A 26610-nucleotide genomic window follows, 5' to 3' on the forward strand; every position below is an offset into this window, starting at 1 on the left:
TGGTGACATGTGGCCCTGCATACTAATACATCTATTACTAACGTGCCTATCCAAAGTTTGCCCACTCGAGGGAGTAGAACTCGACGTCGCCCGGCCCGTCGACCTTGTCGTCGCCCGTCTTGCCGTCGTCCCAGCAGCACAGCAGGCCGGCCTTCTTGGTACCTGTGCCCAATCGGCCCCAGGCGACAATCTCAGCTGGGCGGATGGGGTCGTCGCGCACAATGACCTGGGAGGTGAAGTGGGCGTGGTAGCGCAAATAGTCGCCCGGGTAGATGAGCCACTCGCCGCCGAACCGCGGGCCAAGGCCCATGCGGTACCCGGCGGCATGGAGCGCGCCAAACGTGTCCGCGAGGGCCGAGTCGCGCACCGCCGATGGGAAGGGAAAGCTAGTCGTCGGGAGGGGCGCGGGCTCGGTCTCGCGCGGGACGAGCGCATCCAGCACTGGCGCGCCGGGGATCACAGTGAAGATGTTGCTGTTCTCCGCTGTGGGCGTTGGCAGCGCCGCGGCGGGTGGTGGTGTCGGTTCTGGGGGCGCGACGGTCCCACACAGAATCGCCTCCACATCGGCGGGCACGTCCTCGCCGGCAGCCAGCGCCGCCGCCTTGGCCGCCTCGGCCTTCTTGCGCGCGCGCTCCTCGCGCTTGAGGCGCGCCTTCTCTCCCGCCGCCTCAAACTTGGCCTTGGACGCCACCGCGCGCGCCTCTTCGTCTGCACGCATGCGTTCTGCGAGGGCGCGGGAACGGGAGACGCGCTGTGCCGTGCGCTGCGCGACTAGTTCTGCCGAGGGCGGCGTGATCACCGAGGGGACGGGCACGATGTGGCCTAGTCCTGGCGGGTCAGCTCGAAAGCAGAAGAGCGACCCACCCTTGTTGACGAGCAGCGCCGTCTCCTCCGGCATAAGCGTCACCGGCAGCCCTAGGAATCCGTTCTGCTGCTGCACGCCTGGCAGCGTGCCCGTCCGCAGGCCCGAGATGTCGTGCGCGCAGTGGATCGTCGCGGCGGCTAGGCGGGAGGTCAGTCAGGTCGAGGAGGAAGCCGACGACAACATACCCTGCGCGTCCCATACCGTGCCGACCCCCGCGACGAGGTATAGTGGGATACTGCTCGGCCCCGCGCCGGGCGAGGAGGTGCTGGTCATTGTTGTTGTTGGGTGCGATGCGATGGAGAGGTCGAGTGGAGGGAAGCTGGGCAAAATACAGCTGAAACCAACTTCTGAGTCTGAAGTCATCGCTGGTGGGTGGCGGCGACACGTCATTTTTTGATAACCCCTGGGCGGATCACCACTGTTGCTCCTCGATGTTGAGCTGCTCGACATTGCAACCTGTCAACACCGTCTCTAGCATCTCCCGCAACTCGAAAGACATCGGCACAGCCGCCTCGCCGTCATGGTACGTGTTTCTGTCGTGACGCCGCTGACCCCAGCTTATGTTCTCGTGAGTTGCTCGTTCTCGGTGTGATTCCCCAACAACCTAACCCGCCAGCTTCTTCAAGACGCTCGCTGAGCAGGTCGTCACCATCGAGCTCAAGAACGACCTCTGCGTGACGGGCACGCTCAAGTCGGTGGACCAGTGAGTATGCGGACGGGCGCAGCGCAGCGCGGCCGCCGTCGAGCGGGTCTAGAGCCCTGCAGCTCGGCATCGCTGCTGTACCGAGGAAGGTGACTTGCTCACACGCCAGGTTCCTCAACATCCGGTTAGACAACATCCACGTCGAGGACCCCGAAAGGCATCCGCACATGGTGAGTGCTGTGGGCGAGCCGCGCGCAAGCGCTGCGAGCGTGTGCTCGGTAGCAGGAGGGCATGGTGGCTGTTGTAAAGCAGCCCTCGAACCAACAGCCGGCCTCGCCTTCCCTGCCTTCCCCCTCTCGCTTGACTCCCACTCACGCCACACCCCAGCTCGCCGTCAAGAACGTCTTCATCCGCGGCTCGGTGGTGCGCTACGTGCGCATGGCGTCGCGCAACGTCGACACGACGCTGTTGGAGGACGCGACGCGGCGTGGTGAGTCGCACAAGGCAAGGCTGCGCCTTGCAGAGGCGCTGCCGGTCGGGACTGGGGCCTTGCTAACGCTCGACAGAGGCGCACAACGGCAAATAAGCGTCGTTCGCGGTGTAAGGCATTCTCGACGCGCTGGCGGCGGCAGCGGCGGCAGCGCAGCTCGCGAGACCTGGTTTGGAGGAGAGAGAGCAGATAGTAGAACGACGACGCAGCACACAGCACACCATACCGTTGCATGTAACTATACCACGAGTGTGGCTGTCCGGGGGCAGTCATAGTACATCCTTCTTGGCTGAGTGCATTGTTGTCGCATACGGCCGAGGACGAGCGCGCAGCGGCTTCGCGCGCCGGCGTCTCCGTTGTCGTCCACTCGACCCTGCCCTGGCGGAGGCGGCCCGGCACCTCCACTCTTCCTCTGCTCGGCACAACAAAAAGTCGGCATCCGACGACGTTGGCCCATCTCACTCACTACACACCAACACAAAATGATACCCCTCCTCGGGCGCTCCGCGTGCGCGCGGACAGGCCTGTTGGCAGCCTCAGCGCCGCTGCTGCGGCCGCGGCTCTCGACCGTATCGGCGCGGCGCGCTGTCCTCCCCGCCCTGCGCGCGACGTCGACGAGTCGCCGCGTGCTGTCGGCGGCACCGCAGACGGCCACCGGCGTCGCGCAACACGCCCCGGCGCCAGTCCCAGCACCATACACGGCCTCCCCGCCCGACTGGCTCGACGCGTGCGTCCCCCGCTCCCTGGCGCGCACGAAGCCGTACCTCCGCCTCCTGAGGCTCAACAAGCCGACCGGCGCGATCCTTCTCTACTGGCCCGGCGCGCATTCCATCATGATGGCGAGCACGGCGCTCGCGCTCCCCTGGACTACGCCGGTGTGGTACTGCTTCCTGTTTGCCGTCGGCGCGCTGGTCATGCGCGGCGCAGGGTGTATCGTTAATGACATGTGGGACGCGAAGATGGACGCGAAGGTTGGTGCGTAAGCCCCATCGAGGAGAGGAGCAGGCTGAGGCTGAGGCTGACTGACCTCCCCAGAACGCACCAAGATGCGCCCGATTGCCGCAGGCGAAGTGTCATACACCGGCGCGACAGTCTTCCTCGGCTCGCAGCTCCTCCTCGGCCTCGGCGTGCTGTCCCAGCTCAACACGTACTCTATCCTCCTGGGCGCGGCGTCGCTGCCCCTCGTCGCGATCTACCCGTTCATGAAGCGCGTGACGTACTACCCGCAGCTGACGCTCGGGACGGTGTTTACGTGGGGCGCGCTGCTCGGCTGGGCGGCCGTCGCAGGCAGTGTCAACTGGGCCGTGTGTGGGCCTTTGTGGTTCGGGCACATGCTGCACTGCGTCGCGTATGACACGATCTACGCGCACCAGGTGGGTGAACTGAGGGAGGAGGGCTGACCCCCAGGACAAGAAGGACGACGTGCTCGCCGGCGTCAAGTCGACGGCCCTGGCATGGGGCGACAAGTCCAAGCCCATCATCGCGACCCTCTACTCGGCCTTTGTCGGCTGCCTCGCCGTCGCTGGCCACGCGATGGGCGCCGGGCCAATCTACTACGCCGTGTCGGTCGCCGGCGCCGCCGCACAGCTCGCATGGCAGGTCATTACGGTCAACCTCGACGACACGGCCGACTGCTGGCGCAAGTTTGTGTCGAACGCGTGGCTGGGCGGCCTCATCTTCCTCGGCACCGTCGGCGACTACGTCCAGCAGGTGCTCCTTGCGGGGTGGTTCTAGATGCATAGCACGGGCATTAGGGTATGGGAGCGGAGCGGAGCGGAGCAGTATGGGTAGCTGGATAAGGGGGCTGGAGGGTTATGGCGCGCCTGGCGTCAGACTGGCCACGCTGACACACTCACCACCGAGGAACTTGTCCGCCGAGGCGCGCTGTTGCGCCCAGTCGGCTTTGAATGCCACGATGCCGACAAGGATGCCCGCGGCGAACCCTGATGTCAGCTGATGTCTACGCCACTAGCAGCTCACAGCAACCCGACGAGAAGAGCCAGATGGCACCTGGCGTCAGCTGGCTTCTACCTTAACTCATCAGCTCACCCCACATGCGCGAGCTGCCAAACTTGACGACCTTTGCAAACTCTGACGCGTCCGAGCCCTTCTTCTTGGTCTTGAGCGTGTCGTCGATAATATCCCACTGGGCGTCAGCTGGCTGATCTCATCCCTTGGCTCACCAGGCAGTACATGCACGACATGACGCCGATGAAGAGGACTAGGAAGCGCAGCGCGACGCTGTGGGCTACGAGCCAGCAGATCTGACCAGGGTCAGCTCAGGTCCAGCGATGGAGAGCTCACGAGGATCAAGCCCACCATCAGCGCGATGGTAAGCCACGCGACGACGCTGCGCCGTGCCCAGAACAGCGTAAGGAGGAACATGAGCCCGAGGTCGAGGCACGCGATCTTGGACGCGTTGGTGTCGAAGCCCTGGGGGTGGGTGAGCAACAGCGGGGCAGAGCACCCACACAGGCGATGAGCGCGGCGCCGATGGCGCTCGAGCCGAGGTATCCTGCCGGCAGCGTGATCTGTCGCGTCAGGTGGTGCCACGTCGAACCCACCTACCCACGCCACCCCGCCGCGCATGTGCGTCGCGCCGCCCTCGTCGGGGTCGAGCTCGATCCGCTCCACCGACCCGCAGGTCAACACACCCGCGAGGGCATGGCTCATCTCGTGCATCCCCACCGTGAGCAGCTTGAACGGGTAGATGAGCGTCTTGAGGTAGGGCACTGCCGCGGGGGTGAGCGTGCACCGAGAAGAGCGGCAGGGGGGTAACTTACCGTGCCTGTGTGAGCTTTGTCTCGCCGTGCTGCTTCTTACCACTGGGCGTGCGTTAGATGTGGCAGAGTCACGAGCTGCTCACTACTGCGGGGGTCAGTTCGCAGCTCTCCAGGACAACTGACAGATTGCTATCGCGACAATGTAGCACGCGGCGACGATCAGCGTCACCCTGGTGACTGGGTCAGCAGAGAGAGCGAGGGGCTGGACCCACCGCTGCGTCCCATTCGGCGTCAGCCGGCCCGTGACCTCTACGCCGGTGATGGTGATGAAGGCCGCGGGCGTCGCAGTGCCGTTGAGCGGGGCGTCGACTGGGGCCATGGTGGCGACAGTGTGAGTGGGTGTGGACAATGAGTGAGCGAGTGTGTGAGTGTTGTTGTTTGTCAACTTGCTTGGGGGGCCGAGCTCAATGACTTTGGGGGGGAAGGGGGAAAGGAGGGATCGGCCGACGAGGAAGGCGAGGTCTGTGCACATTGGATCAAATACATTCTTCACAAGGTGCTATCGTCACTGAGAGCTGTGGCTTTTTGTGGGTTTTATGTGTCGTTAAATATGGATCGTGTCGGTCGTGTCATGTCGTGTCGTCGTGTCGTCGTATCGTTGCCATTCATCGCGCTCAGAGCAGCGTGGCACCAGTCGTAAGAATCAATCGGCGGGTCGGTCGCGACAATCGCTCTCCCCTAGCCGCGCCACTGCTCCATACTGTCGAGCTTCTCGAGTACGCCGTTGGAGGGCACCGGGTAGCCATAGTACTCTGCCGCCGTCAGCTCGCCTTCGCCACAGCGCACTCACTCTTGGCGTCGCGCAGGTGGCCCTTGAACTTGGCGACCATCCCCGGGTTGCCGGGGCCGTTGCGGGCCGGGACCATCGTCGCATGGGTCAGCGCGTAGAGGTAGTGGTGCGGGATGCGGTACCACGCCTCGAGGGACATGTGGCGGGGGTCGAGGGTGAGAGGGCTGGGGTGTGAGTACGTTCTGGATACCAGCCCCAACTCACTCCGCCACACTGATGGCACGCACACACGCCTCCTCGTTATCCGCAATAGCGGCACACACGAACGCGACGAGCGGCGAGATGGCGCCCTCCGAAAGCCAGATACGGATGTGGAGGAACAGCACGGCAAGCGCCGCCACGCAGTCGTACTTGTTCAGGAAGCGCACGAGCGCCGTGAGCTCCACGAGAGTATTGGCAAACGCCGGCTGGAGCGAGCCCGTGGTGATGAGCTCGAGGAAGCGGCGCACCGTCCCCGCGTCCTCGTAGCCGTGGTACAGGTGGATCTGGGGCTGCGCGACGGCCGAGCGCTCCGGGTCCCACCCGCAGGGATAGTGCGCGACGAGGTCGGCGAGCGCGCGGCTGGGGATGGGTTAGCTTCTGCCGACAGACAGTAGGACGACCCGACGTACCTCGCCGCGCAGACCTGCGTGTACGGCGCCTCGATGTGCACGTTGTCCAACGAGATGATGGTGAGCGTGTCCTTGTCTGCGGGGCGCACGGAGGGCGTGTAGCTCGAGGTCGAGTAGCTCGTCTCGCTGGCGCTGTCGGAGAGGGCGAGCGACGCGAGGGACGTGAAGCTGCCGGGCTTGAATGTGCCGGGGAGGGACTGGCCGCGCGTGTGGCCTTTCTTGAAGATGCCCTTGGTCTGCTTGGGCAGGTACGGCATAGTGAGGAGAGAGCTGGTGAGGATGGTGAGGATGGTGAGGATGGCGAGGAGCCATGATGATGGGGGCGAGTCTCGTAATGTACTTCCCGTCGATGAACATGCTGCTGATGGCACCAGTGATGGCAGTGATGGTGAGTAGTACGCGAAGGCAACCTCTCGCACCCGGCACAACGACAAACTCCATCAATCAAAACAAACAACAGCAACACACATTGTCCTTGGCACAAAGGGGCCACGCGCCACGACACACACTACGCGGTGCTCAGCCCGATGACGGAGGGGATCGAGTCGGGACGCGTACTCTGGCGCGTCGTAAGCGCGAGAATGGATGTGTCTGCGTGTGGGCGTCAGCTGCAGCACTCGCGTGCCACCCTCCCTCCGCCACACTCCCCACCTCCCCACCCACGTACCCTTGGCCGCACGCAGCAGTTCCTCAAAGTACCACAGCAGATCTCCCTCGCCCTTGCCGTCCGGCCCGCGCGCCTTCTTCCAAGCGCGGCTCAGAGCCCAGATGTACTCGCCGGGCGTCTGCGACCAAGCAATGAACGGCATGCTGCTCGGGTCGAGCACATGCGCGTCCTCGTCCCCCTCTTCGAGGGAAGCCTTCGCCTCGTCGCCAAACGGGTTGACCTTGAACGCGCTCATGACGAGCGCCTTGCTCTCTGCGGCCGAGCTCGCGCCCCACGTCTGCGGGTCGGCGCCCAGCGCAGCAGTGACAGTCACGTCGTCGCCGACCGTCGCGCCGGTGACGAACGCGCACAGCGGCGAGCACACGCCGCGCCTCAGCCCCTCGCGCACGCACACCATCGCGAACCGCTGCGCAGTGTGGCACTGGTACTTCTCCAAGAAGCGCACTAGGCGCGGCAGCCGGTCGAGCCCGTTGGTCGGGTTGCCCATCTTCTTGCGGCTGACGGGCAGCACGCCGCTCGTGATGAAGCGGAGGAACGCGCGCAGGATGTCGGCGGATTCGATCTCGGCGTCGGTGAAGGTGATACTGCGCTCGTTGGCGCTACTTGCAGCAGCGGCGTCGCGGAGTGCATGGCTAGTAAACGAGTCAACCAGTCAGCCATGCCCATACCCCACGCCCCGCCTCCCCGCCCACCTGGCCCACAAGAGTTGGTAGCTTGCTGTCCGGAAGCGCACGCCGTCCGCCGAGACGAGCACAAAGTCGCCGTCGGCAAACTCGGCGTCGTCGAGGATGTGGGCCGTGTCGGACATGTCCCACTCGGTCATGGTGTGGTGGAGGAGGATGGACGAGCTGCTCCAGGATGACGCGGACGACAACCAACAGGGGAGGTTGACGAGGGGCCGACGGCCTGTGCGTGGGACTCGCCTGGGAGCGGGGCGAGAGCATCCAGCACCGCTTGAGAGGTCGACGTCGTGTATTCGAGCAAGCGGGCAAGCACCCCGACAAGACAAACGACTGTGCGAGCGAGCGAACGCGGGCGGCGGGCCGAATCGCGCCGAGCCGCCCCGCGCCGCCTGCTCCGCCGGCACCGCGGCCGCCACACCGCCACTCTACGCACACCGCGCCCGTGCATGCGCCCCGCCGCCGGACCCCGCTGGCGCACTGCTCGTCGGCAGTGACCTCGCCTTCGCGGTCCATGCTCACTATCAAACGCTGCTGACAGGAGGAGCACGTTTCGACGGGGGGAGGGGGGAGGTGGTGCGTGGTGGTTCTACTTCTCAGTCGCCCGCATTTCTTGACGACCACCTCGACTCCCCCCTGCCCATCCATCCCGCCAGTAACAATGGTCAACCCCCTCTCTCCGCCGTCCAAGACGCCGTCGCCGCTCGCCTCGCCGATCAAGAAGCACAACTCGCTCGGCGCGCTCGGGCTGTCGAGCCTCACGCTCGCGTCGCCCTCCGCGACGACGTCCCCACTGCTCTCGCCGGCGCCGCTGCAGCCCCCGCCGCCCAAGAGTCCGTCGGTGCAGCCCGCGAGCCTCGCGCCGCCGTCCAACGAGGACCCCAAGTGGAAGACGGGCGACTTTGTCATTGTGTCCAGCGACAATATCAAGTTCAGGATCCAGTCGTTCCATCTGTTCTCTGCTAGGTGGGTGGGCGTAGGGGTGTTGACAAGGAAGGAAGGCCGTAGTGGCTCACCCTTGCCTACAGCGGCGTGTTCCGCGCGTCCAGCGAGATCGCCACCGTCGACGAAGACGGCGTCCCCGTCCCCCGCCAAATCCACTTCACCGACGAGGACATCGAGTCGGCCCTCGTGATCCGTGCGTTCCTGCGTGTCATCACCACGGGCCAGGTGGCGACCACGCCCGACGGCACGGGCACGCCGTCGGTGTCTGCGCTGCGCCGCCTGATTCTGTTTTTGCGCAAGTACGAGTGCCCCGTCGCGCTCAACCTCGTGCTGTTCAAGGTCAAGGAGCTGCTCAACCAGGGCATCAGCGTGCCGATGTACACGTTCATCCTGGGCGCCACCGCCGACGACGTCGACACGTGCGCGCTCGCCCTCAAGTTTATGAACCAGAGCTGGAACGGGCCCAGCGGGTACACCGACGTGCGTAACGAGGGCACGCCGGGCGCGAGCACCATCGACCCCAACAACCTGCCGTTTGCGCTCTGGCAGTGGATCCCGTCCGAGTACATGTGGGCTCTCAGCCGCGCGTGGGGCCGCAACGTCAAGGACGGTACTCGTCTCCCTGACGAGTTTAAGCGCGTTATCGCCATTGTCAAGGGTGCGTGAGGGGTGGTAGCGTGGCGTGGCGTGGCTGACTTAGACTTTTAGGCGCCGACCAGAAGAACTCGTCGCCTCTTTAGAGACAGAGTGACTGTCACAAGGATCTCAATACCGACATGCCGACAAGGCCGGACATAGATGCACTGCAATAGCATGATGGGAGTGGGCTGGGTGGGGGGTTGGAGTGTAGCGTAGTCAGTCGTAGGAGTTTGGAGGTGTAGTGTGTGGCATAGCGCAGAGAGCATTGAGCCCAATGCGTTGCTGCTCGCCCCCGCGCGATCGTCGCACTGACACTGGGTGGGCTGGGTGATGGTCATTGTTGCATTCCTGCATTCCTGGCTTGGGGCCAGGCAGAGCTGCTGCCGTTGGCCATGGCGGTGACTTGTGACTGATTCCCGAACAATTGAGCCACGAGGCAGTGAGGCGGCGCTGCCGGCGCTGTGGTACTGCTTCAACGCGGCCATGAGCCCGTTGCCGTTGCAATCTAACCGTGGCCGCCTCCGCCATCACTGACAATTCCCATGGGCTAACTAGCTCTGCAATGTGCCCACCACACCCGCACCGCACCCCGCTGAGCTGAGCGATGTGGCGCGCAGGACCATGGCGTCGTGGCGTCGTCACGATGGCTGCGGACGTCACGCGACAAAAGTTGGATCCAAGTGCACGCGCCATTGTCTTGCTCGTCTCGCACCCACTCACTCACTCCCCGCATTCGGTGCGCTTTGACGCTGCATTCTTTCGAGAGCGGGGTAGACAGATCAAGAGCAAGACGACGACAATTTCGCACACCAAACGTGCTTGATCGTCTTGCTTGGCCAAAGCAGCAAGTGCTTCTCAACAACAACCAGTCAATCGTGACTTTGGATTTCTTCTCAACCCGATCGAGCACACCCTCCACCCACACCACACGACACCACCATGCCCACCGCCGTCGTCGCTGCACCACTCGTCACGCCCTACCACGCCCCACCAGTCAAGGCCACCCCGCCTGCTAGACCACTCGACGTGCTCGTGTCCTCTGACGGCGTGTCCTTTCCCATTGACAGACAGGTGCTGTCGTCGCAGAGGTAGGCTGCCCTCCCTCCTTTGGGCACCCACGCTAACCACCCACCCAGCTCTGTCCTCCGCGACCTGCTCGCCGCCGCGGCGCAGACCACGGGCCGTAGTCGTCTCGCGCTCCCCGAGCCCGCCGACGTCCTCGCGCCGTTCCTCGACGTGCTCCTGCACGACGCCGACCCGTTCGCCGACCTGTCCGACGTGCTCACGAGCCTGCCCACAATCCGCCTCATGAGCAAGTACGACACGTCGCAGCGCCTCACGTACGCCGTGACGACGCTCAAGTGCCACGTCATGGAGGGCGATGTGTGCCCCCTGCAGGTGTTCATTGTCGGCGCGGCGCTCGGCGAGGCCGGGCTCGACCTGTGCCGCACCGCCATCGTGCACGGCGACGTGCCCACCGCCCACCCGTCCGCCCAGGCGCTCGTCGCGCCCTACTGGGACTCGGTGGACGCCGACTACAAGATCGCGCTCACCACCAGCTGGGCCGTGTCGGACGACCCCAAGGAGCGCGGCAACAAGTTCATCCAGATCATGAGCCACTGTGAGTATGCTGTACATGCGCGGCGCGAGGCTGACGGGGCAGTGGCGTAGCGCGGCGGCAAGGCGGCGTCGGTGTGGCGCCATGTCATAGCCGGTGCGGTGCGGTGCGGTGTGGTGTCTCGGCATTCCCTAAAAGCTAGCTATAGCAGTGACAATTCGACAATAGCAGAGACTGACAATACGTTCGTGTAGACTAGCATCCGTTCATGTGTGTACCAGGTTGTTTCTAGTGAAAAGCGCAGCGATGCGACATGTTTAAGGCCGCAGAGGGTTGCTGGACGGGGGTGGGCGACGCAAGAGTGAGCCAGGTGGTCCACCTCCACCGGCCACACGTCACTGTAGCTTGATAGACAATGGGCAGACTTGCCAACAATCTGTTAATCTCAGACTCGACGCACCCCCGCTCCAGCACCAATCTCCGTCTTACCCAGCACCCCAGTGCTCATCGGGCGCGCCAGAGGAACCAGGAGACCAAGGGCCTGGCCAGCAGTTCAGCAGAGACAGGCCAAGCCAGCCAACCATGTTCCGCATTGCAATGACCCACTCGCCCGCAGCCCGTACCACACCACACTACCTGGAAGCTCAACCTCTGTCCCTCGCCCGCTCACTATGCAACATGTGTCATCTCGTGATCCTCTACTATGCCACCACACTACCACACCCTATGCCGAGAACTGAGCGACGAGGTACTGGCTGACGCTGGTCGGCGACAGCGGGCTGCCGAGGTCGGTGATGATAAAGTCGACGAGGTCGGGGTACGTGACGTCGACGAGGGGCTGGCTCGCGATCATGTCGGGGGTCATCTCGGCCGGCGCAGCCCAGTCGCCGCCGCTGGGCGTACCAGTGCCCGAGACGTTGAGGCGGTCGACGTCCGGGGCCGAGGCCGACGGCGTAGGCGGGATGGCAGGGGGGAAGTTACGGCCCACTGGCGTGGAGGGGAAGACGGAGGGGAACGAGAGGGGGAGGTTCTTGGCCGCGTCGCGGGGGCCGGGGAGGTCGTTCTGCGAGAGCGGGTAGTGGCGGAGGAACTTGTACGACTCGGCGAGCGCGTACACGGGCTTCTGCATCGCCTTGGCCACCAGCGCAATCTGGTACGTGCCGACCGAGGACACGAGCGCGCCCGACTCGACGACGGCCTCACATCCGAGAAGCACCATGTCGACGCGCTCCATCACGTAGCCCACCGCGCTGTCGAGGAGGACCGTGCACGGGATACCCGCCGCCGTGAGCACCTGGTGGGTGCGCATGCCGAGCAGACCAGGCCGTCCCTCGGTCACGTAGACGCTCACACGTTTGTGCTGCTTGTGTGCTTGCAGGATCGTCTGGATGACCACGCGCGAGTAGCTGTGGGTGAGGACCTGAGTGTGAGTTGGGCTTCAAGCAAGTGTCAACTCACGACACAGTCGTCGCTCAAGAAGTCTCCGGCCTGCTTGGCAATCTTTTCCCTTGCCTGAGGAGCAGTGACCGAGCAGAACGACCTGCCCTGCGCGATGAGGGTGCGCTTGTACGCCGGGAAGTCCTGTGGTGGGTGAGCGGCGTCCGCCATGCTGGGTGCGTGAGGGGTTCCGAGCACCCAGTCATACTCACCTCACCACCACCGCCGGACAGGGCGACAAAACGCTCCCACAGCTGACATCCAGCACGCACACCCAGGCTGTGCTGCGAGTCGTTCAGGCGCCTACGGCCGTTTGTGAGCTCGATAGCAAGACCAGACACGGTGGAGGCTGGGGTGTGTGAGCTGTGCGCAGACCGGAAGTGCCCAGCTTACCAGTCGACGCCTCCATTAACTCGACAAGCGCGAGGATAGCAGCCACGGGGTGGGGGTACTGTCCATTGTCAGTATTGTGCGCGCTGTGCTGAGCTCGGCCGGAGCGCGACACACCTTTTCATCAGCGAGGGCGCGCTTGTACGCCGCGACGACGTCAAAGTCCTTTGGCTTGGCCTGCGCCGTGTTGACGCTGAGCACTGGGGTCGCGCGCGACGAGGGCCCCGCTGGCGAGGGGGAGGCTGCTGTTGTTGCCATTGTGGTGTTTGTTGTGGGTTGCAAGTTGTTGTTGGGTTGACTGGGAAATGTTCGAGTTAATTGTTGAGTGGTGGGTGTGGGTGGAATGGGTGGCCGTGCCTGGCTGGAATGTGCAGCAGCAGCTCTCAATGTCGGAGGCAAGCCTTGCTGCTGCTTTGGCTGCTGCTTTCGTCGCGACGACGCCGCCGCCGAGGCAACTTACTGCAACAAAGCCGCCAGCACCCTCGTTTCACTCGCCCTCTCTCATCAACAACATCCCCATCCTCGTCCTCAACTCCCACCCGCAATGTCCACGCGCGACTACACCGACTCCGAGTCGGAATCCGAAACACCTGCTCGTCAGCTCACATCTGCACGCTCGACGCCAGCACGCGGATCGCCTACGCGCAGCTCGCCCACCAAAGCTGGCGGGCCCTCGAATCCGTCGTTACGCATCACAGTGAGTAGTAAAGGAAGGGGCAAGACAGAGACAGAGCCAGAGCCACGCGTGACGGTGGCGACGGTGCATGACGATCTGGGCCCAAGCGCGCGTGCTCGCTGCTTTCGTTGTTTCTCCACTAACTCGTCCAGCTCCGTCCCAACATGTCCCACCTGGTCGACGAGTCGCCGTCCACATCCAAGAAGCACCCGCGCGAGCGCTCGCGCGAACGCAGCGAGGGCGACCACTACGACCGCGACCGCTCGTCTGCTTCCCCGCCGCCGCCGCACCAGATCCGCCTCAAGCTCGGTTCGAGCAGCGGCCGCGGGTCGATGGCGTCCAAGGCAGCCTACTCGTCGTCTGAGGGCGAGAGCGACGCCCCAGAGCACCGCAAGAAGGACGACCGCTCGCCACCGGCCAAGAAGCAGCGCACATCCAAGGGGGCAGCGAACAAGCAGTCCAAGCCTGCCGGGCCTACCCTCCCCGCGCAGCATCGCAAGACGTACGACTGGCTCCAGCCATCCTCGGCGTCGGCGTCGCACCACGGCCCGCCGGACCGCGAGGGCCGCGAGGCGCGTGAGCCACCCAAACCCGAGCCAAAGGTCACCCCGAAGGCCAAGAAGCCGAGAGAGAAGAAGCCAAAGGAGAAGAAGGAGGAGATAGTGGTGGACAAGGTCGAGACGGATGTCGACGACGACGTGCGCTCGCTCCTCGGCGAAGAGTTTGACTCGCCCCAGGGCTCGGTGCCGCCCGAGGGGAAGAGCAAGAAGGCGATTGCTGCTGCTGCGCGCCGCAAGGCCGCCGCAGCGGGCGGCGAGGCTGGGCCAGGCCGCAACTGGCGCAAGGGACTGAAGAAGTAAGTCGTTATAGTTGGCTCCACTGACGCACGCAGGGGCGATCCGCTGCCGTGGAAGGACGCAACATTCCTTGGAGACGGGCACAAGGTGATGAAGTCTTCCCCGCTGGCCACGCCACAGCGCCCGGCCGCCTCGACAGAGGGCACGCCCGAGCCGTTAGATGCTGCGGTGCTCACTGCCGCGATCAAGCGCGACGTGCGCGAGCCGTCGCCGCCCTTTGTGCTCGCCGACGCCGCAGCGCTCGGGTTCCCAGTCTTCTCGAAACCCATCACGGCGCCCAAGATCGCCCTGTCGCCCTTCCCGAAGATCACGCAGTCGTTCGCGCCGTTCGACAACAAGCCGTTCCGACCGGAAAAGGTGCGCTCGTGGAACGTCGGCGAGCGGACCCTCGTCGGCATAGGAGGCGGCACGCTCAAGTTCAAGACGTGGGCGCGCGGCCCGCAGTCGGCGCTGGGCGTCGTGCTCGAGGCGCAGCGCGAGGCCGAGGCGGCGGCCAAGGCGGCGAAGCGCGCGGCGAAGGAGGCAAACAACTCGGGACAGGAGAGCACGCCCGGACCCAACTCGGCGCCGCCGGAGCGCCCGCCGCTCCTCCACTCCCCGTCGGCGGACAGCGTGCTCCCGCAGGACGGCGAGGGGGAGGACAACGCGTCCGAGATTGGCGATGGAGAGGAGAGCGTTGCCGGGTCGGCGCGCGACTCGCCCGCTCCCAGCCCTGCGCCGATCCGTGGTGGTCGCGGCGCTGCGTCGAAGCGCGGACGCCCGCGCAAGTCCAAGCTCGCGCAGGAGATTATCCCTACCGATCAGAGCGATGGCGAGGACGGCGGCGAGGCGGTCAAGACGGAGGAGGCTTAGCGGGGCGGTGTAGATCCGGGAGGCGTATACCCATGCATTGTATAGAGTGTGCGGGTAGGCTGCCAAGCAGTCTGGAAGTCAAGTCGCGCCGCCCATTTGCTTGCTTATAGAATGCATTGTACAGTACAGTAATGACCAATGGTAACGAGCAGTGGAGGTTGTGATGGAAAGGAGGGCAGATGTGTGGGTTGGAGGTGAACTACTGGGGCGCACTGGCGCCAGCGTCAACGACAATAGTCTGCCCGCGGTGTGCAATGGCGATAATGAGCTCCTTGTCCAAGCTGATGCGCCACTCGGCGAGGCGCTTGAGCTCGCGCCATGCCTCGCCCTCGGCCGGCGCCGCGCCGGGTGGGGCGTAGATGACAAAGTCGGCCTCGCTGAGGAGCGAGCGCAGGAGGGACCCAAGAAGCAGGCAGACGAGGCAGGCAATGATGACAGCAGGGAGGGGGACGGCTGTGCGAACGAGGAACGGCACGCGCGGTGCCTCGGTGGGCGCAGTCGTCGTCGACGCAACCTTGCCCTCCTGGATGAGGGTCAGTTTGCGAGACGGAGGTGACGCCTTTGGCGTGATAGATGGGAGGTTGGTGAGGGGCTTGATGGGCGAGTTCTCGTGGGAAGCTGGCGCGCTTGCGCTGAACCGATTCAGCGGTGCGTACTTCCAGAAATTGTATCGCCCGATGGGTGCTGGTGTGGGGGGAGGCTTGGACTCTTCCGAGCTCTCCGCCGAACTCTCTGGCGGAAGCTTGACAGGCTCGTTCGTCGGCGTCGTTGTGACGGTCGAGTTGGCGTCCGAGTCGGCCTTGGGGTCTTCGACAGGGGTAGCAGGCGGTTCGGGGAGGTACTCCCTGGCGACGGCGAGGGGCTTGCCAAGAGACTCAGAGTTGGCAGTCGAGCGGTTCACAAGCTGCGGCAACTTAACCTTGGCAGAGTCCCGAGCAAACTTGCTCGAAGGCAGCTTGCGCTCGTCTTCCACTGGGACCTCGGTGCCCTCAAACATGTAGGCGGCGGGTTCGATCTTGCGGGCAACCAGCCGGATCTGGACAACAGCACCATCGCTAATAAGGTCCAGCAGCCAGCGAGGACGAGGTAGAGCCGCCGTCTTGCCGGTCAAGGGGTCGTTCACCGGGGCCTCGTATCCAGAAGTGGGAAGTGTGACTCGGAGAAGGTGGCGAGTCTGCGTGCTGGGGTCGAGTGAGGCTGACTGCAGAAGCGACGGTGCCAGAGATACCGCGCTACACTTGAACGGTAATCCGAGTCTGTCACCTGAAAACTCCAGGGGAAGATCAGACGACGAGCTTCCAGATCCATGATACGCCTCGGGAAGCGACACAGCCCGAATGGCAATCTCGCAGCCGCCTTTGATGATCTCTGTACCGACGTCGATATCAGCAACGATCAAGTCTCGCTTGCCCCGCCGAATGTCCTCGGCAAGATCGATGACTGTTGACCGAGACGACGTGAGCGATGCTTTGCTGTCGCTATGATTTAATGGCGGGCGCAGAGTCTCGGCATCACGCGAACTGGACGTCGAAGGCGGCTGGACGGTGACGGTCACAACGTAGTCGTCCCCGTCGTTGACCTGGTCAATCGGCAGCTTGTACGCCTCGGTGGAGGACAATGCCCATGGGCCCTGAGCAGCAGCGTCCGGGACAAGAACAGACATTGGTGGCGAGTGTACCCGCGAAGGAGGGCCCTGGGTCTTGAGAAGCTGCTCAATGTTGAGAAGGGTGCGAGGTAGCCCAGCGTTGAGCATGTTGTTCATCGACACGGGAATGTTGCCGCCATAGTCGATGGCGCCAACATACATGCACCGCGTCGATGGGATGGCGTACTGCTCATGCGAGTACGGGTCGATGGTCTCGAGGATCCAGCCCTCCAGGATAATGTTGGCAGAAGGCATCACTGAAGGGTTGTACTTGGCCGCATCGAGGCCAAGAGTTGCGTGATCAAAGCTCGACGACGACGCGTGGAAGATTGTGGTGAGCGGCGTGTGAGAGGCCACGGATGGTGATGGAGGTGGCGTGTCGGGCACACGAGCAACAACTGTCGCCACAACAATGCTCCTGTCGCGGAATGGGAACGCGGCGTGGGCCTGGATGTGCGATGTGGTGATGCCGTAGCCGTAGCTCTGCAGGCGAACAGGTTTCTCAAAGTACTCGTCCTTCCTGAAAGCCGAAACAGTGCCAGAGATCTCTTCCGCAGTGAAGCCCTCGATGATGCGACCAGCGCGGTATACTGGAACGCTGTCCGAGACGTGACCGACAATACGCCTCTCAATCTTGAGTCCGTCACGATCCGCAACAGGCTGCCATCCGAAGGGATCCGTTGATTCGCCATCACGGTCGGCATGGATGCGTGAGAGCTGTCCAAGAGCACGGACGGCAGCGTCAACGGCCGTGCTCCCAGTTGCTGGTGAAGGCGTGGGTGACGGCATGGGGACCACAGCAGCACGCGTCGACTCTGAGGCGACTGTCACAAGCCGAGCCAGAGGGGAGTAGAAACGTCCAAACGCAGAGGTGGAGGGTGACGCGGGCAATGAAGACGTTTGCTCGCTCTTCTGTGCCGTGCTTTGCAGCGACATGTTGCTCTGGCGCTTTCTCAACACACCAAGGACTGGCGGCTGATCCAGCGCCACCCGTGATGGCCTCGAGCGTTTCTTCTTCTTGAGCTGCTGGACGTCGTTCTCGGAAAGGTCTTGGTTGTCAATCTTGACCTTGGATCCGTTGACAGTGAGAGCGGTTTTTCCAGAAGTGGAGGCAGAGCCTTTGCGGACGGTCACAGTGACGACACCAGATCCGAGGGAAGTGAGATCGTGCTCTATGCTGAGCCACAGTCCTCCGCCGTTGGGCGAGAGTCTGTGGCGCTTGAGTGCAGAGACCCTCTTGGGTGGGGGGTCGACGAGCGCAATAATTGTGTTTGACCACTTGTCTGGGTCGCAGCGAAGTTCGCACTCGATGCTGCCTTTACCAAGTTCAGGTGTGGACTTGTCGCTGCCTCCATCAGAGTCGGGCTCCTGGGTGACGACTGGAGTAACCATGAACGAAGTCTCCGTGCCGGATGAGCGTGATCTGCGGGCCTCGGCAGCTTCATACTGGTAGCGGAAGGTTTCCTTTTCCCCATCCCACCGCGATGAGATTGCCTTGGCACCACCGAGCCGCGTTGCCACTGGAGGGGCGCCGTGCTTGATCGCAAACTCGCCCAAGCCCGACAATGTCGACATCATCACTTGAGGAATGGACGACTTGTTGGACCATCCACCGGGATGGCTCTGCTCGAGGAGCGTGACCTGCGTTGTATTGGGAGAGAGTGCTTCGATCGACCATCCTTGAAGATCAATCTGCGTGCGGATGACGTTCGGGTCAATGCAGGGAGGGATAACAGGGAAGAGCTCGGTGTTTTCGGTCGAGAAACCGAAGATGTGAACCGAGGAGGGAGACTTGTATGTGGTGCGGACGAGAACAGAGTCACGCGCGCTGGGGTCAGCAGGGGACAGCAACAAGTCACTTACGCTACAGGCCATGAGGGCTTCGACTTGAAGTGCCACACATCCGTCAACTCGTTGACGTCCTCCAGCAACGTTGCGTCCTCGTACGACTTGTCCCACTCGAGTCGCGTACCAGGGGTGATGATTGTCGCAAACAGGTCCCAGACGCCAACACCAACGAATACCGCCTCTGCTCTGAAAACGACCAGCGTCTTGTCGATCGAGTTGAGCTGGTGCACTCCGACGCCCTTGGATTCTGCAACGGGCCTCCACTTGGGCTCAGGCTCCTGCAGAAGTGACGTAAAGTCTGTCCATCAGCTCTGTCAACCATGGCGAACGCACAGATGTAGTTGCGCTTGATCAAGCTAGCCACACTCTTCTGTGCAGCTAGTGGCCGGCCATTCCGTATTCTCCGGTCGTCGTCGGATCCGACCACGGAGCCATCTCGTGAGGCCAGGTCTGACGTGTCCACTGTTGGCAAGGACATGGCGCTCGCACCCGGAGATCCGTCCAGTAAGTTGCGCAGTGGCGAAACCGACTCCATGCGCTGGATGGTGGCGGGGACACCGTTGATGCGAACACCTGCACCAGAAGATGGTAAGGCCGTTCTCTCAATTGTCACCTTCACGCGAACAAGCTCCTCTTGAGGCTGCAGCTCAGCGTGTACCAATCTAAACACCAGGCGTTTAGGCGCCGCTGCTCCAGGAAGAGTCGCTGGCGACTGGCCGACGAAGGACGAGAATGCTGACGAGGTCGAATCGTCCCCACTCTGGGTCTTGACCTGAATCTGCACATCCCAGCCCTGCGTTGATGATAACCCAAACTCAATTTGTCGCCTAGTTCCATCGCTGCCGCCCTCCTCGCTGTTGACCACGGCGTACCCTGCGGACAACATTACCCGTGCTGGGTCGTAGCTGATACTGCCGATGGTTACGTCCTCGCCGTAGTTGAGGAGAACCGGCACCTTTTCGCTCCCTTCACGCACAAAGTCGACAAGACCGACAATCACAGATGGTAGGTGCTGGGGAACAGCTCCACCAACCGCCCACGTGCCCTTCGGGTTCCAACACCAGAAGCACTGGATGCGTACTTTGCCTTCTGGAATAGGTGGTTCCGCGGAGCGTGATCGGGACGAAGGAAGCTGGATACACCATGCGAGAAGCGAAACGTCGGCGCGCACGTATGGGGGTGCAGGTCGCAGATAAGGGGGCTCATGTCGTGATCGGGGTACTGATGTCGAGACGTCAATGAGGGTGTTCTGGTCCACCAGTGTCTTGGAGATAGTGACGGCGTCGCGAGGGCTCGAGGGCCAGCCAAGCTTGTAGCTGGTTTTTGTTACTCGGGTCTGGGTGTCGATGAGATCGACCAGCTGGGCCTCTTCGACCATGCGATCCCCTGAACAATAGGTCAGCTGCTTGTCGATTTGACGAGAAGGATGGGATGGCTCCACTGCCCCCAACGGCTTCAACAAGGCTTCGGCCCATGATCTTGCCTGTGCATGCCATCGAAGGGACAGCGTTGCCCGCTCAGCGGCCTCCAGCTCGTTGCGACTGCAAGAATCTTGCCACCGCTGCTGCATCCCTCCGTCATCGCCGGACTCACATTGTGGCCTTGTCTCTGGGGTCGCGAGACACACTCTAAATGTATCGATGTTGACATCTGTTCCGCAATCGACGTCCACAACAGCCCGGAACACTTCGCCGCTCTTGCCGTTACGGCGGTGGACGACGACATCGCTGGCGGTAATACGTCCTAGTGCTGTTGGCCGAGCCTTTGTTGGATCCCGCACGGGGCCGGCACTGCCTTGTGGGGGAACCGACACGGGCTTCCATGCTGATGATCCCGACGAGGAGAGGAGAGCGCGGAAGTAGGCCACTGATGAATTCAAGGCTTCGTTCCACGCCGATTCGAGTCTGAGCGGGTGGGTGAGCTGGCAGTCGAGGCGGAGGGGGGGAAGGGGGAGGTGTGAGGAGTTTGAAGCGTACCTTAACCCATCATCGAGGTTCTCTACACGCATGACGCTGTAATGTCATGGGGGAGGGAGGGGGGCGAGGGGATAGGGTGTGATGCTGGGGTATTCAATGTCGAGGTCGTTGCTGTTGATGTCGTTTGTGTGAGAGAATGAGTGTTGGATGTGGAGTTGTAGGTTTGGGGGTGGTGGTTGTTGGAATGTTGTTGCTTGCTTGTGTTACTGTTTGCCAGCCATTCAAAACGAGAGCACTGACTTGATCGGACGATTACAAGTTGCATCAAGGCACACATTGCTTGCCCGGCTCGGGTTGACGTCACGTGCCACCCACTAGCGCCCCGTACGCCCATACAGTTGGCCGAAGTGGGCGGCCTGCCTGGCTGGCACCGTGCACCCTTGCTACACTTCGCATCGTCACCGCGTCACGGCCCATATCGTAGCCTGCACACTTAGGCCGGCTGCATCAACAACATCCCCTTCGTCACACTCCACAAAACACCAACAACCCACAACAACAACCCCATCGCACAATGCCAAACCCATTCGGCGTGTTCGGGTCAGACGCCGGGCCATCATCAGCACCAGCGACAACATCAAACACCCGTGCTGCTAGCCCGGCACAACCGACGTCCCTACCACTTCCAGGGGCACCAAACCTCTCAAGCACCCAGGGAGGCAACCTGCGTCGGCCGGCGTCCCACGGTAGGCTGGCGCAGCTCATGGTCCCAGGCAGGCCACGATCATCTTCCACGACATCACAAGAAGCAGCCCCAGGAATGCCTCAAGTGGTGACGGCGCAAATGGTCACAGTGCACGCGGACGACATCTCGGGAGGAAGGACAACTCCAGAACAGAGGAGGCGGACAGCACGAGGTGAGTGAATGGCAGGGGAGGAGGCGGAGTGACGGAGGGACTGCTGGTCGCCGACGTGTGGCTCGTGTTGCTCGTGCAGCAAGCAGTGGCGGTGAAGATATCGTTATCTGTTTCATCTGGGATCGACCATCCCGCCATGTGCACGTACTGATGGCCCCAGCCGCCGCCGCCTCCCTCCTCGCCAGTGACGCAAAGTATAAGAAGTTTGCTGCCCAGGTCGACCGGTGTCTTCAGTCGTTTGAGAGTGTCAACGAATGGGCCGACTTCATCTCCTTCCTCAGTCGGCTGCTCAAGGTGCTGCAGACCCCTTCGCCGCCGTACAGTGAGATCCCTCGAAAGCTCATCGTGGCGAAGCGACTGGCACAATGTCTCAACCCAGCATTGCCGTCGGGTGTGCACGCAAGAGCACTCGACGTCTATTCCTACGTCTTTAGCATCATCGGGGTAGGTGTTATTGTTGGATATGTAAGAAGCCCTCTAACCGATCCAGGTCGATGGTCTCCGCCGCGATCTCCTGATCTGGTCGTCTGGGCTCTTCCCTTTCTTCCAGAATGCCGCCACCTCGGTCCGCCCCGCACTCATCAACATCTACGAGAGCTACTATCTCCCACTGAAGTCCGACCTGAGGCCGGCAACCAAGGCGCTGACACTGGCGCTCTTGCCTGGCGTGGAGGAGGAGACAGGCGACTTTTTCGACCAGGTCCTGGCGCTACTGAACAAGCTCTCCGACGCCGTCACATCGCACTTCTTCCTTCAGACCATCTTTCTCGTCATGATTTCCAGTCCAGCATCCCGCTTGGCAGCGCTCAACTACCTCGCGCGAGTGTTGACCGAACCTCCAGCCGACCTTGCGACGTCGACAGATTCAGGGCTCGTTATCAGAGGCGTCGCGGCTGTGCTCGGTGACGACAACATGCTCGTGCGACGTGGAGGCCTTGATCTACTTCAAAGGATATTGCCTTTGAACGGGGCAATTCTGAAGTGAGTGGCTCGAAATGGGACAATGGGCTCTAGATACTGACTGCTTCTAGGGAGGCAACCGAGGACGACCGATCCCACCTCACACGTGCCGTCACCACTGTCGTCCTTGCCCGTGATGTTTCACTCAGCCGCCGAGTCTACGCATGGTTCCTTGGTACTGCCGAGTCTCCCGAGGACCGAGTCAAGTACTTCAAAGCCAACGGGTTGACCCTGTTGTCAGAAACGCTGTCCAGAGACATGGAGAAGCTAGCAACCACCAGCGACTTTGCCGAGGGCCAAGCCCCGTACAAGGTCTTCCTCGCCTTGCTTGACAAGTGGGAGTTGGGTGAATCCTTGTCAGAGAATCTTGCTATCCCGGCATTGCAATCTATTCGTGCCGCATCTAGTGGAGAACACGCGGAGGAGGTGAGCTTGTCATGCGGCGATCCCGTTGACCCTTCAGATCCAAGGCCTGGCCGTAGCGGTCGACGAAGCTATCGAACCATCTGTTCTGTGGAAGCAGATCTTCGACGCTATCGACAAGGAGTTGCCAGAGGCTAAAGCCGAGCACGTCAAATTCTCACAATGGTTGATATCAACCATTCCGCAGCGAGACGAAGAGACTGTCTCGGTTTACCTGCCGGTCCTCTTTGACCGTTCGCTCAAAGCGATCACCGAAAAGTTGGATCCAAAGGTTCTGGGGGATATGCTCGCCTTGGCTGCTGCCCTCCTTTCAGCCATCCCGGATAGTGTTTTCGCCCAAGGAGCCTCCGTGGAGGAAGCGGGCACCCGCGACACCCCACTGGAGACACTCATTTTCGGCTCACCGCTCAAGCTAGAATCGGCTGCGAAGCGGGTTCAAACAGAGGTCGTGCCGCGCCTCGTCACTACGACATTCAAAGTGTGCGAGCAAGCTCTCATATCCAAATGGGCGGCTGGGCTCGACCTCAAGGCTGTTGATCTGGTTCGAACGCTAATCGACCGCGAGGTGCCATCATTGTCGCTGGTTAAGGGCGCAGACTGGATTGCAGCAGTACTTGTTGGACTGGGACGGGTGAGTTCAATGAAAGGGCTTGACCTAATGCTCCAGGTTCGCTCATTTGCGGTTGTCGACGTCCTTGTGGATGCTGCATTGCGCGCCAGCCGCTGCCGCCTTCTTCAACCGCCTATCGTTGTCACGACTGATTCAGTCATGACGACGGTTTTGAACTCATTGTTCCGGTACCTCGCCCCCGATGCCGCACCGTACCATGCTCGGGCGGTTGAGTTGATCTGGGAGTACAATCAACTGGCAGAACCACATACGCTGGAAAGCGTGATTGCCAGACGAATGTCAGCTGTTCCTGGCAAGACAGAGGCGTTTGCAGCCTTTGGTGTGCTCTGGCGCCAGTCAGGTGAGCTTGCAAGATATTACGGATCTAGCTGACATCAGACGACACGATGCTTCCAGGCGAGATCTTCCAGGTGCCAATGTTAATGATCCTTGACGGCCTCAAGAGCGAAGACCCGCAGGTCTTGTGCGCGTCCGAGTCCTGGATGCGCTGCAATCTCAAGTCGTACTTCAGAATGGTCGATCCTCTCTTGCGGAGGCTGATCGCCATGATCAGCAGGAACAATGGCAAACTAGACGACGCATCTCAGGTGACATATCTGGTCTCCAACCTGTCGAGCCTCTTCCGGTTTGGTGGACAGGGCCTGAGCAAGGCCTGCCAGTCGGCCGAGCCTCGCAAGTCCCCCAACGCCATCTTTGTCCGCAACGTCGAGGAAAACTTTGCCGAGACTCACACGTATCTCGACTTGCTCACCGACATTCTCGCAAGACTATTGAAAGACTCGGCCGAAGAGCAACTATCTCTCCGCGTTCAGTCGGCTGCACTTGAGCTGCTTCAGCACCTCGTCTCCCGGGGCGACCTTTCCGTCAAGTGTCTCTTGCGCATCAAGAAGACCCTCGTCGACAAGCTCACCGCTGCGACTCAACACCGCCGGCTGACTCTTCAAAACACAATGCTTCACCTCCTGCACACGTCCATTGCGGGCACAAATGACGCATTCAAGAAGAGCCGTGGACACCGCATCACCTCGTCGAGTTACTCCGTCTCGGAGAAGCCAACGGTCCAGCCTGACGAATCGGCAGCTCAGTTCGAGCAGTCCCTCGTCGACCTTATCATCGTGGGCATCTCGTCGCCTGGCAACCGGCCCATCCTGCAACACTGGGTCGACTTTGTGCTCATGACGATCCCACACTTGGAGAACAGGCCAGCGGATCTTCGAACACTGTGCGACTGCTTCTGTGAGCAATTGCGCATGACCATGCTTCAATTGCGAAACACGTTTGAAGTTTCGACCGCCACCGATGTCCCCGCGACGATCACTGAGGCCGAGCCAATCATGTTGATCGGCGTGCTCGAGAGACTTGCCGTCGTGCTTGGTAGCAAGACTGGTCATCGTCGTAGCGAGGACCGAGACAGGCAGAACCACGAGGGTGGCGGCCTGTTGGGTTACCTCCCGACCGTGTTTTCGGTGGAGGCTCCTCAGGACTCTGCTGAGAAGTGCGAGGCGGCGCGCTACCTCGACGACATTGTGGAGGCTCTGCTTGTTACCTGGACTGTGACTGCGGACTCGGACGAAGCCGATTCTCAGTCGAGCTCCTTGACGGCATCCAAGGTCCAGATTATGTCTCGCACCCGGACAAGAGCACGCAAGGCGCTTGAGAAACTGTTCAAGTCGCAACCCTCCGAGATCCTCGGCAGCTGCATCCAGGTCTGGGCTGCCCACCCCACGGATATCAAGGACGTCGATCTGTTCGATTGCGTCGACACACTGGCGCCGACGGCTCAGAAGGTGGTTGATCTTGTCTGCGAGCACCTGAGCGGCAAGGGCCGCGGCTCCATCAGCGACGCCTCTAGCCCTGCCTTGCTGGCCTTCCTTGAGGCATACATCAGCCGTCTCGAGGGCCCCATTGCCATTCAGGTCTGGAACACGCTGTTCAGTTACTCGCGCGACGTGCTCAGCCAATCGAGCTCGCCCAATGCGAAGGCTCAGCTATTCCCTGTCCTGAGATGCCTGACGATCCTGGGTCATATCGTCTCTACGACCAGCGCGCTCGAGGACAAGCGGCTGCGCAGGGACCTGCAGGACACCTACGTCAAGGTTCTCGATGCTGTTGTCACCAACTCTTCGAGGGTGGGCGACAGCGTCAGCTGGAGACGAGGCCGGAGACGCTCGCGCTCTCGGGCATCAAGAGATGCGGAGAAGACTTCGGAGGAGGCCACTGGTGTCGACACCATCTACCAGTTCATTGCCAACCCCGTGCTTCCGAACCTACGCACGCTGCTAGTCGACAATGACCGCGTGTCGTCTGTCTGCAGCACTGTATCGTCCAACATGATTGTTCCTGCCTTCAAGCAGAACAAGGTGGACAAGGCGGTGCTCAATCTACTCCGGGAGATGACAAAAATCCCACCGGCGGTCAAGTCGTGGCGCCTGCCGATCGGTGACGCGTTCAACGACAACCGGTTCTTCAAGATTAAACCAGAGGACTCGGGCACTTGGAAGCCTCTGGTGCGCGCGCTGTTCGATAGTGACAAGGAGAGGTTGATCGACCTCCTAGGCCGTATCTCGGCCGCGCCCTCCGCCAACATCTTCACCAACCGTGAACTGGAGACGGTCTCGCGGTCGCTCAACCTTCGCCGCTTGTCAGTGGTTCTCCTGGCCGCGGAGCGGAACCACTTCCTCGCTCAACTCCCCATGATCCAGGAGAAGCTGGTGGAGATCCTGCGTACCACCATTGTCTCGCCCCGCGTCCACAGCGAGGTGTACTTGTGCTTGCGCGTGATGATGTGCCGCTACAGCCCGCAGCACCTGACCAACTTCTGGCCCATCATCCTCGCCGAGCTGTTGCGTGTGCTCGAGTCGACAATGGACGACCCGCCCGCCGACGGATCTGAGGACCTGCTGCTCGTGCTCGCGGCCTCAAAGTTCCTCGACCTGTTGCTCGTCATCCAGAGCGAGGACTTCCAGATTCACCAATGGATCTTTGTCACGGATACGACCGACGCGGCGTACCCGCCCGAAGACTACAGTCCCGAGGCGCTGATGGACCGGCTGGCGGAGGTTCTCGCAGAACTGGGGCCAGTGTCACCCGCGACGCCAACAGTGCCGTGCGACCAGAACCACCTTACGGGCTTGCGGCGACCGCACCTGAAGGGTCTGAAGACTCTGACCAGCCTGCAGCAGCTCTCGACATTCTTCTCGCGCGCAAGCATCGACACGTTTGAAGGCGTGTATGCGGACACTGGGGTGGACTGGGAAGCTGTGGAGGACGGACTGAATGGGGAGATTTTCGAGGGAGAGTAGCGAGGCGGCATTAACGACGACGAGGGAGGTGTAACAACAGCCTCATAATACGAGACACACCACATAGACTCTTGCATTACCACCT

At 61.9% G+C, this 26610-nt stretch overlaps 11 protein-coding genes across 11 annotated transcripts; 5 read left to right on the forward strand and 6 right to left on the reverse strand.

Annotated features, from left to right (window-relative positions):
- Window positions 1-12: 12 nt before the first annotated feature.
- Window positions 13-1282, reverse strand: TSEN34 (tRNA-splicing endonuclease subunit Sen34). Its single transcript, XM_062769548.1, has 3 exons — window positions 1051-1282; window positions 865-1002; window positions 13-828 (listed from the first exon to the last, which is right to left on the reverse strand). Exons 1-3 carry the CDS (start codon window positions 1253-1255, stop codon window positions 47-49), a joined length of 1125 nt encoding a protein of 374 aa, XP_062625532.1. The 5' UTR covers window positions 1256-1282; the 3' UTR covers window positions 13-46.
- A 14-nt stretch (window positions 1283-1296) lies between these two features.
- On the forward strand, window positions 1297-3999 carry COQ2 (4-hydroxybenzoate polyprenyltransferase, mitochondrial; the record flags this gene model as incomplete). Its single annotated transcript, XM_062769549.1, has 8 exons — window positions 1297-1388; window positions 1482-1568; window positions 1678-1738; window positions 1896-1998; window positions 2077-2247; window positions 2521-2973; window positions 3034-3371; window positions 3406-3999. 8 exons carry the CDS (start codon window positions 1297-1299, stop codon window positions 3730-3732), a joined length of 1632 nt encoding a protein of 543 aa, XP_062625533.1. The 3' UTR covers window positions 3733-3999.
- LOC62_02G003025 (uncharacterized protein) lies at window positions 3811-5100 on the reverse strand (the record flags this gene model as incomplete). The annotated part of the gene is made up of 7 exons (XM_062769550.1): window positions 3811-3941; window positions 4048-4144; window positions 4182-4262; window positions 4303-4431; window positions 4470-4529; window positions 4567-4730; window positions 4905-5100. 7 exons carry the CDS (start codon window positions 5098-5100, stop codon window positions 3811-3813), a joined length of 858 nt encoding a protein of 285 aa, XP_062625534.1.
- A 222-nt stretch (window positions 5101-5322) lies between these two features.
- LOC62_02G003026 (uncharacterized protein) lies at window positions 5323-6439 on the reverse strand (the record flags this gene model as incomplete). The annotated part of the gene is made up of 4 exons (XM_062769551.1): window positions 5323-5533; window positions 5572-5735; window positions 5776-6132; window positions 6183-6439. 4 exons carry the CDS (start codon window positions 6437-6439, stop codon window positions 5460-5462), a joined length of 852 nt encoding a protein of 283 aa, XP_062625535.1. The 3' UTR covers window positions 5323-5459.
- A 63-nt stretch (window positions 6440-6502) lies between these two features.
- On the reverse strand, window positions 6503-7803 carry LOC62_02G003027 (uncharacterized protein). The gene is made up of 3 exons (XM_062769552.1): window positions 7542-7803; window positions 6850-7481; window positions 6503-6773 (listed from the first exon to the last, which is right to left on the reverse strand). The coding sequence occupies exons 1-3, from the start codon at window positions 7670-7672 to the stop codon at window positions 6691-6693; spliced, it is 846 nt and encodes a 281-aa protein (XP_062625536.1). The 5' UTR covers window positions 7673-7803; the 3' UTR covers window positions 6503-6690.
- A 223-nt stretch (window positions 7804-8026) lies between these two features.
- On the forward strand, window positions 8027-9288 carry LOC62_02G003028 (uncharacterized protein). Its single transcript, XM_062769553.1, has 3 exons — window positions 8027-8495; window positions 8558-9132; window positions 9183-9288. The coding sequence occupies exons 1-3, from the start codon at window positions 8191-8193 to the stop codon at window positions 9212-9214; spliced, it is 912 nt and encodes a 303-aa protein (XP_062625537.1). The 5' UTR covers window positions 8027-8190; the 3' UTR covers window positions 9215-9288.
- Window positions 9289-10052: 764 nt separating this feature from the next.
- LOC62_02G003029 (uncharacterized protein) lies at window positions 10053-10784 on the forward strand (the record flags this gene model as incomplete). The annotated part of the gene is made up of 3 exons (XM_062769554.1): window positions 10053-10201; window positions 10250-10734; window positions 10777-10784. The coding sequence occupies 3 exons, from the start codon at window positions 10053-10055 to the stop codon at window positions 10782-10784; spliced, it is 642 nt and encodes a 213-aa protein (XP_062625538.1).
- A 471-nt stretch (window positions 10785-11255) lies between these two features.
- On the reverse strand, window positions 11256-12791 carry tif221 (Translation initiation factor eIF-2B subunit alpha). Its single transcript, XM_062769555.1, has 5 exons — window positions 12616-12791; window positions 12502-12559; window positions 12321-12457; window positions 12130-12252; window positions 11256-12091 (listed from the first exon to the last, which is right to left on the reverse strand). Exons 1-5 carry the CDS (start codon window positions 12754-12756, stop codon window positions 11396-11398), a joined length of 1155 nt encoding a protein of 384 aa, XP_062625539.1. The 5' UTR covers window positions 12757-12791; the 3' UTR covers window positions 11256-11395.
- A 215-nt stretch (window positions 12792-13006) lies between these two features.
- LOC62_02G003031 (uncharacterized protein) lies at window positions 13007-14960 on the forward strand. The gene is made up of 3 exons (XM_062769556.1): window positions 13007-13195; window positions 13327-14030; window positions 14067-14960. The coding sequence occupies exons 1-3, from the start codon at window positions 13043-13045 to the stop codon at window positions 14881-14883; spliced, it is 1674 nt and encodes a 557-aa protein (XP_062625540.1). The 5' UTR covers window positions 13007-13042; the 3' UTR covers window positions 14884-14960.
- A 122-nt stretch (window positions 14961-15082) lies between these two features.
- Window positions 15083-20519, reverse strand: LOC62_02G003032 (uncharacterized protein; the record flags this gene model as incomplete). The annotated part of the gene is made up of 5 exons (XM_062769557.1): window positions 20353-20519; window positions 19970-20280; window positions 18710-19762; window positions 18392-18674; window positions 15083-18356 (listed from the first exon to the last, which is right to left on the reverse strand). The coding sequence occupies exons 1-5, from the start codon at window positions 20382-20384 to the stop codon at window positions 15083-15085; spliced, it is 4953 nt and encodes a 1650-aa protein (XP_062625541.1). The 5' UTR covers window positions 20385-20519.
- A 302-nt stretch (window positions 20520-20821) lies between these two features.
- Window positions 20822-26525, forward strand: dop1 (Protein dopey; the record flags this gene model as incomplete). Its single annotated transcript, XM_062769558.1, has 7 exons — window positions 20822-21209; window positions 21370-21653; window positions 21700-22190; window positions 22241-22595; window positions 22633-23223; window positions 23260-23563; window positions 23620-26525. Exons 1-7 carry the CDS (start codon window positions 20867-20869, stop codon window positions 26523-26525), a joined length of 5274 nt encoding a protein of 1757 aa, XP_062625542.1. The 5' UTR covers window positions 20822-20866.
- Window positions 26526-26610: the final 85 nt, after the last annotated feature.

The sequence above is a fragment of the Vanrija pseudolonga genome, chromosome 2 (assembly GCF_020906515.1).
Source record: "Vanrija pseudolonga chromosome 2, complete sequence".
Taxonomy (NCBI): domain Eukaryota; kingdom Fungi; phylum Basidiomycota; class Tremellomycetes; order Trichosporonales; family Trichosporonaceae; genus Vanrija; species Vanrija pseudolonga.

Bases quoted from the DNA above. Each gene is read 5' to 3' on its own strand.
- TSEN34 (XM_062769548.1), bottom strand. From the start codon at position 1,255: ATGACGTGTCGCCGCCACCCACCAGCGATGACTTCAGACTCAGAAGTT. The intron at 1,003-1,050 runs GTATGTTGTCGT...CCTCCCGCCTAG, and splicing joins CACGGTATGGGACGCGCAGG to CCGCCGCGACGATCCACTGC. The intron at 829-864 runs GTGGGTCGCTCT...CTGACCCGCCAG, and splicing joins GGCGCTGCTCGTCAACAAGG to GACTAGGCCACATCGTGCCC.
- LOC62_02G003027 (XM_062769552.1), bottom strand. From the start codon at position 7,672: ATGACCGAGTGGGACATGTCCGACACGGCCCACATCCTCGACGACGCC. The intron at 7,482-7,541 runs GTGGGCGGGGAG...CTCGTTTACTAG, and splicing joins TACCAACTCTTGTGGGCCAG to CCATGCACTCCGCGACGCCG. The intron at 6,774-6,849 runs GTACGTGGGTGG...GCCCACACGCAG, and splicing joins ACTGCTGCGTGCGGCCAAGG to ACACATCCATTCTCGCGCTT.
- LOC62_02G003028 (XM_062769553.1), top strand. From the start codon at position 8,191: ATGGTCAACCCCCTCTCTCCGCCGTCCAAGACGCCGTCGCCGCTCGCC. The intron at 8,496-8,557 runs GTGGGTGGGCGT...CCTTGCCTACAG, and splicing joins TTCCATCTGTTCTCTGCTAG to CGGCGTGTTCCGCGCGTCCA. The intron at 9,133-9,182 runs GTGCGTGAGGGG...TTAGACTTTTAG, and splicing joins CGTTATCGCCATTGTCAAGG to GCGCCGACCAGAAGAACTCG.
- tif221 (XM_062769555.1), bottom strand. From the start codon at position 12,756: ATGGCAACAACAGCAGCCTCCCCCTCGCCAGCGGGGCCCTCGTCGCGC. The intron at 12,458-12,501 runs GTAAGCTGGGCA...CACACACCCCAG, and splicing joins GTTAATGGAGGCGTCGACTG to CCTCCACCGTGTCTGGTCTT. The intron at 12,092-12,129 runs GTGAGTTGACAC...ACTCACACTCAG, and splicing joins TCTTGAGCGACGACTGTGTC to GTCCTCACCCACAGCTACTC.
- LOC62_02G003031 (XM_062769556.1), top strand. From the start codon at position 13,043: ATGTCCACGCGCGACTACACCGACTCCGAGTCGGAATCCGAAACACCT. The intron at 13,196-13,326 runs GTGAGTAGTAAA...TAACTCGTCCAG, and splicing joins ATCCGTCGTTACGCATCACA to CTCCGTCCCAACATGTCCCA. The intron at 14,031-14,066 runs GTAAGTCGTTAT...TGACGCACGCAG, and splicing joins TGGCGCAAGGGACTGAAGAA to GGGCGATCCGCTGCCGTGGA.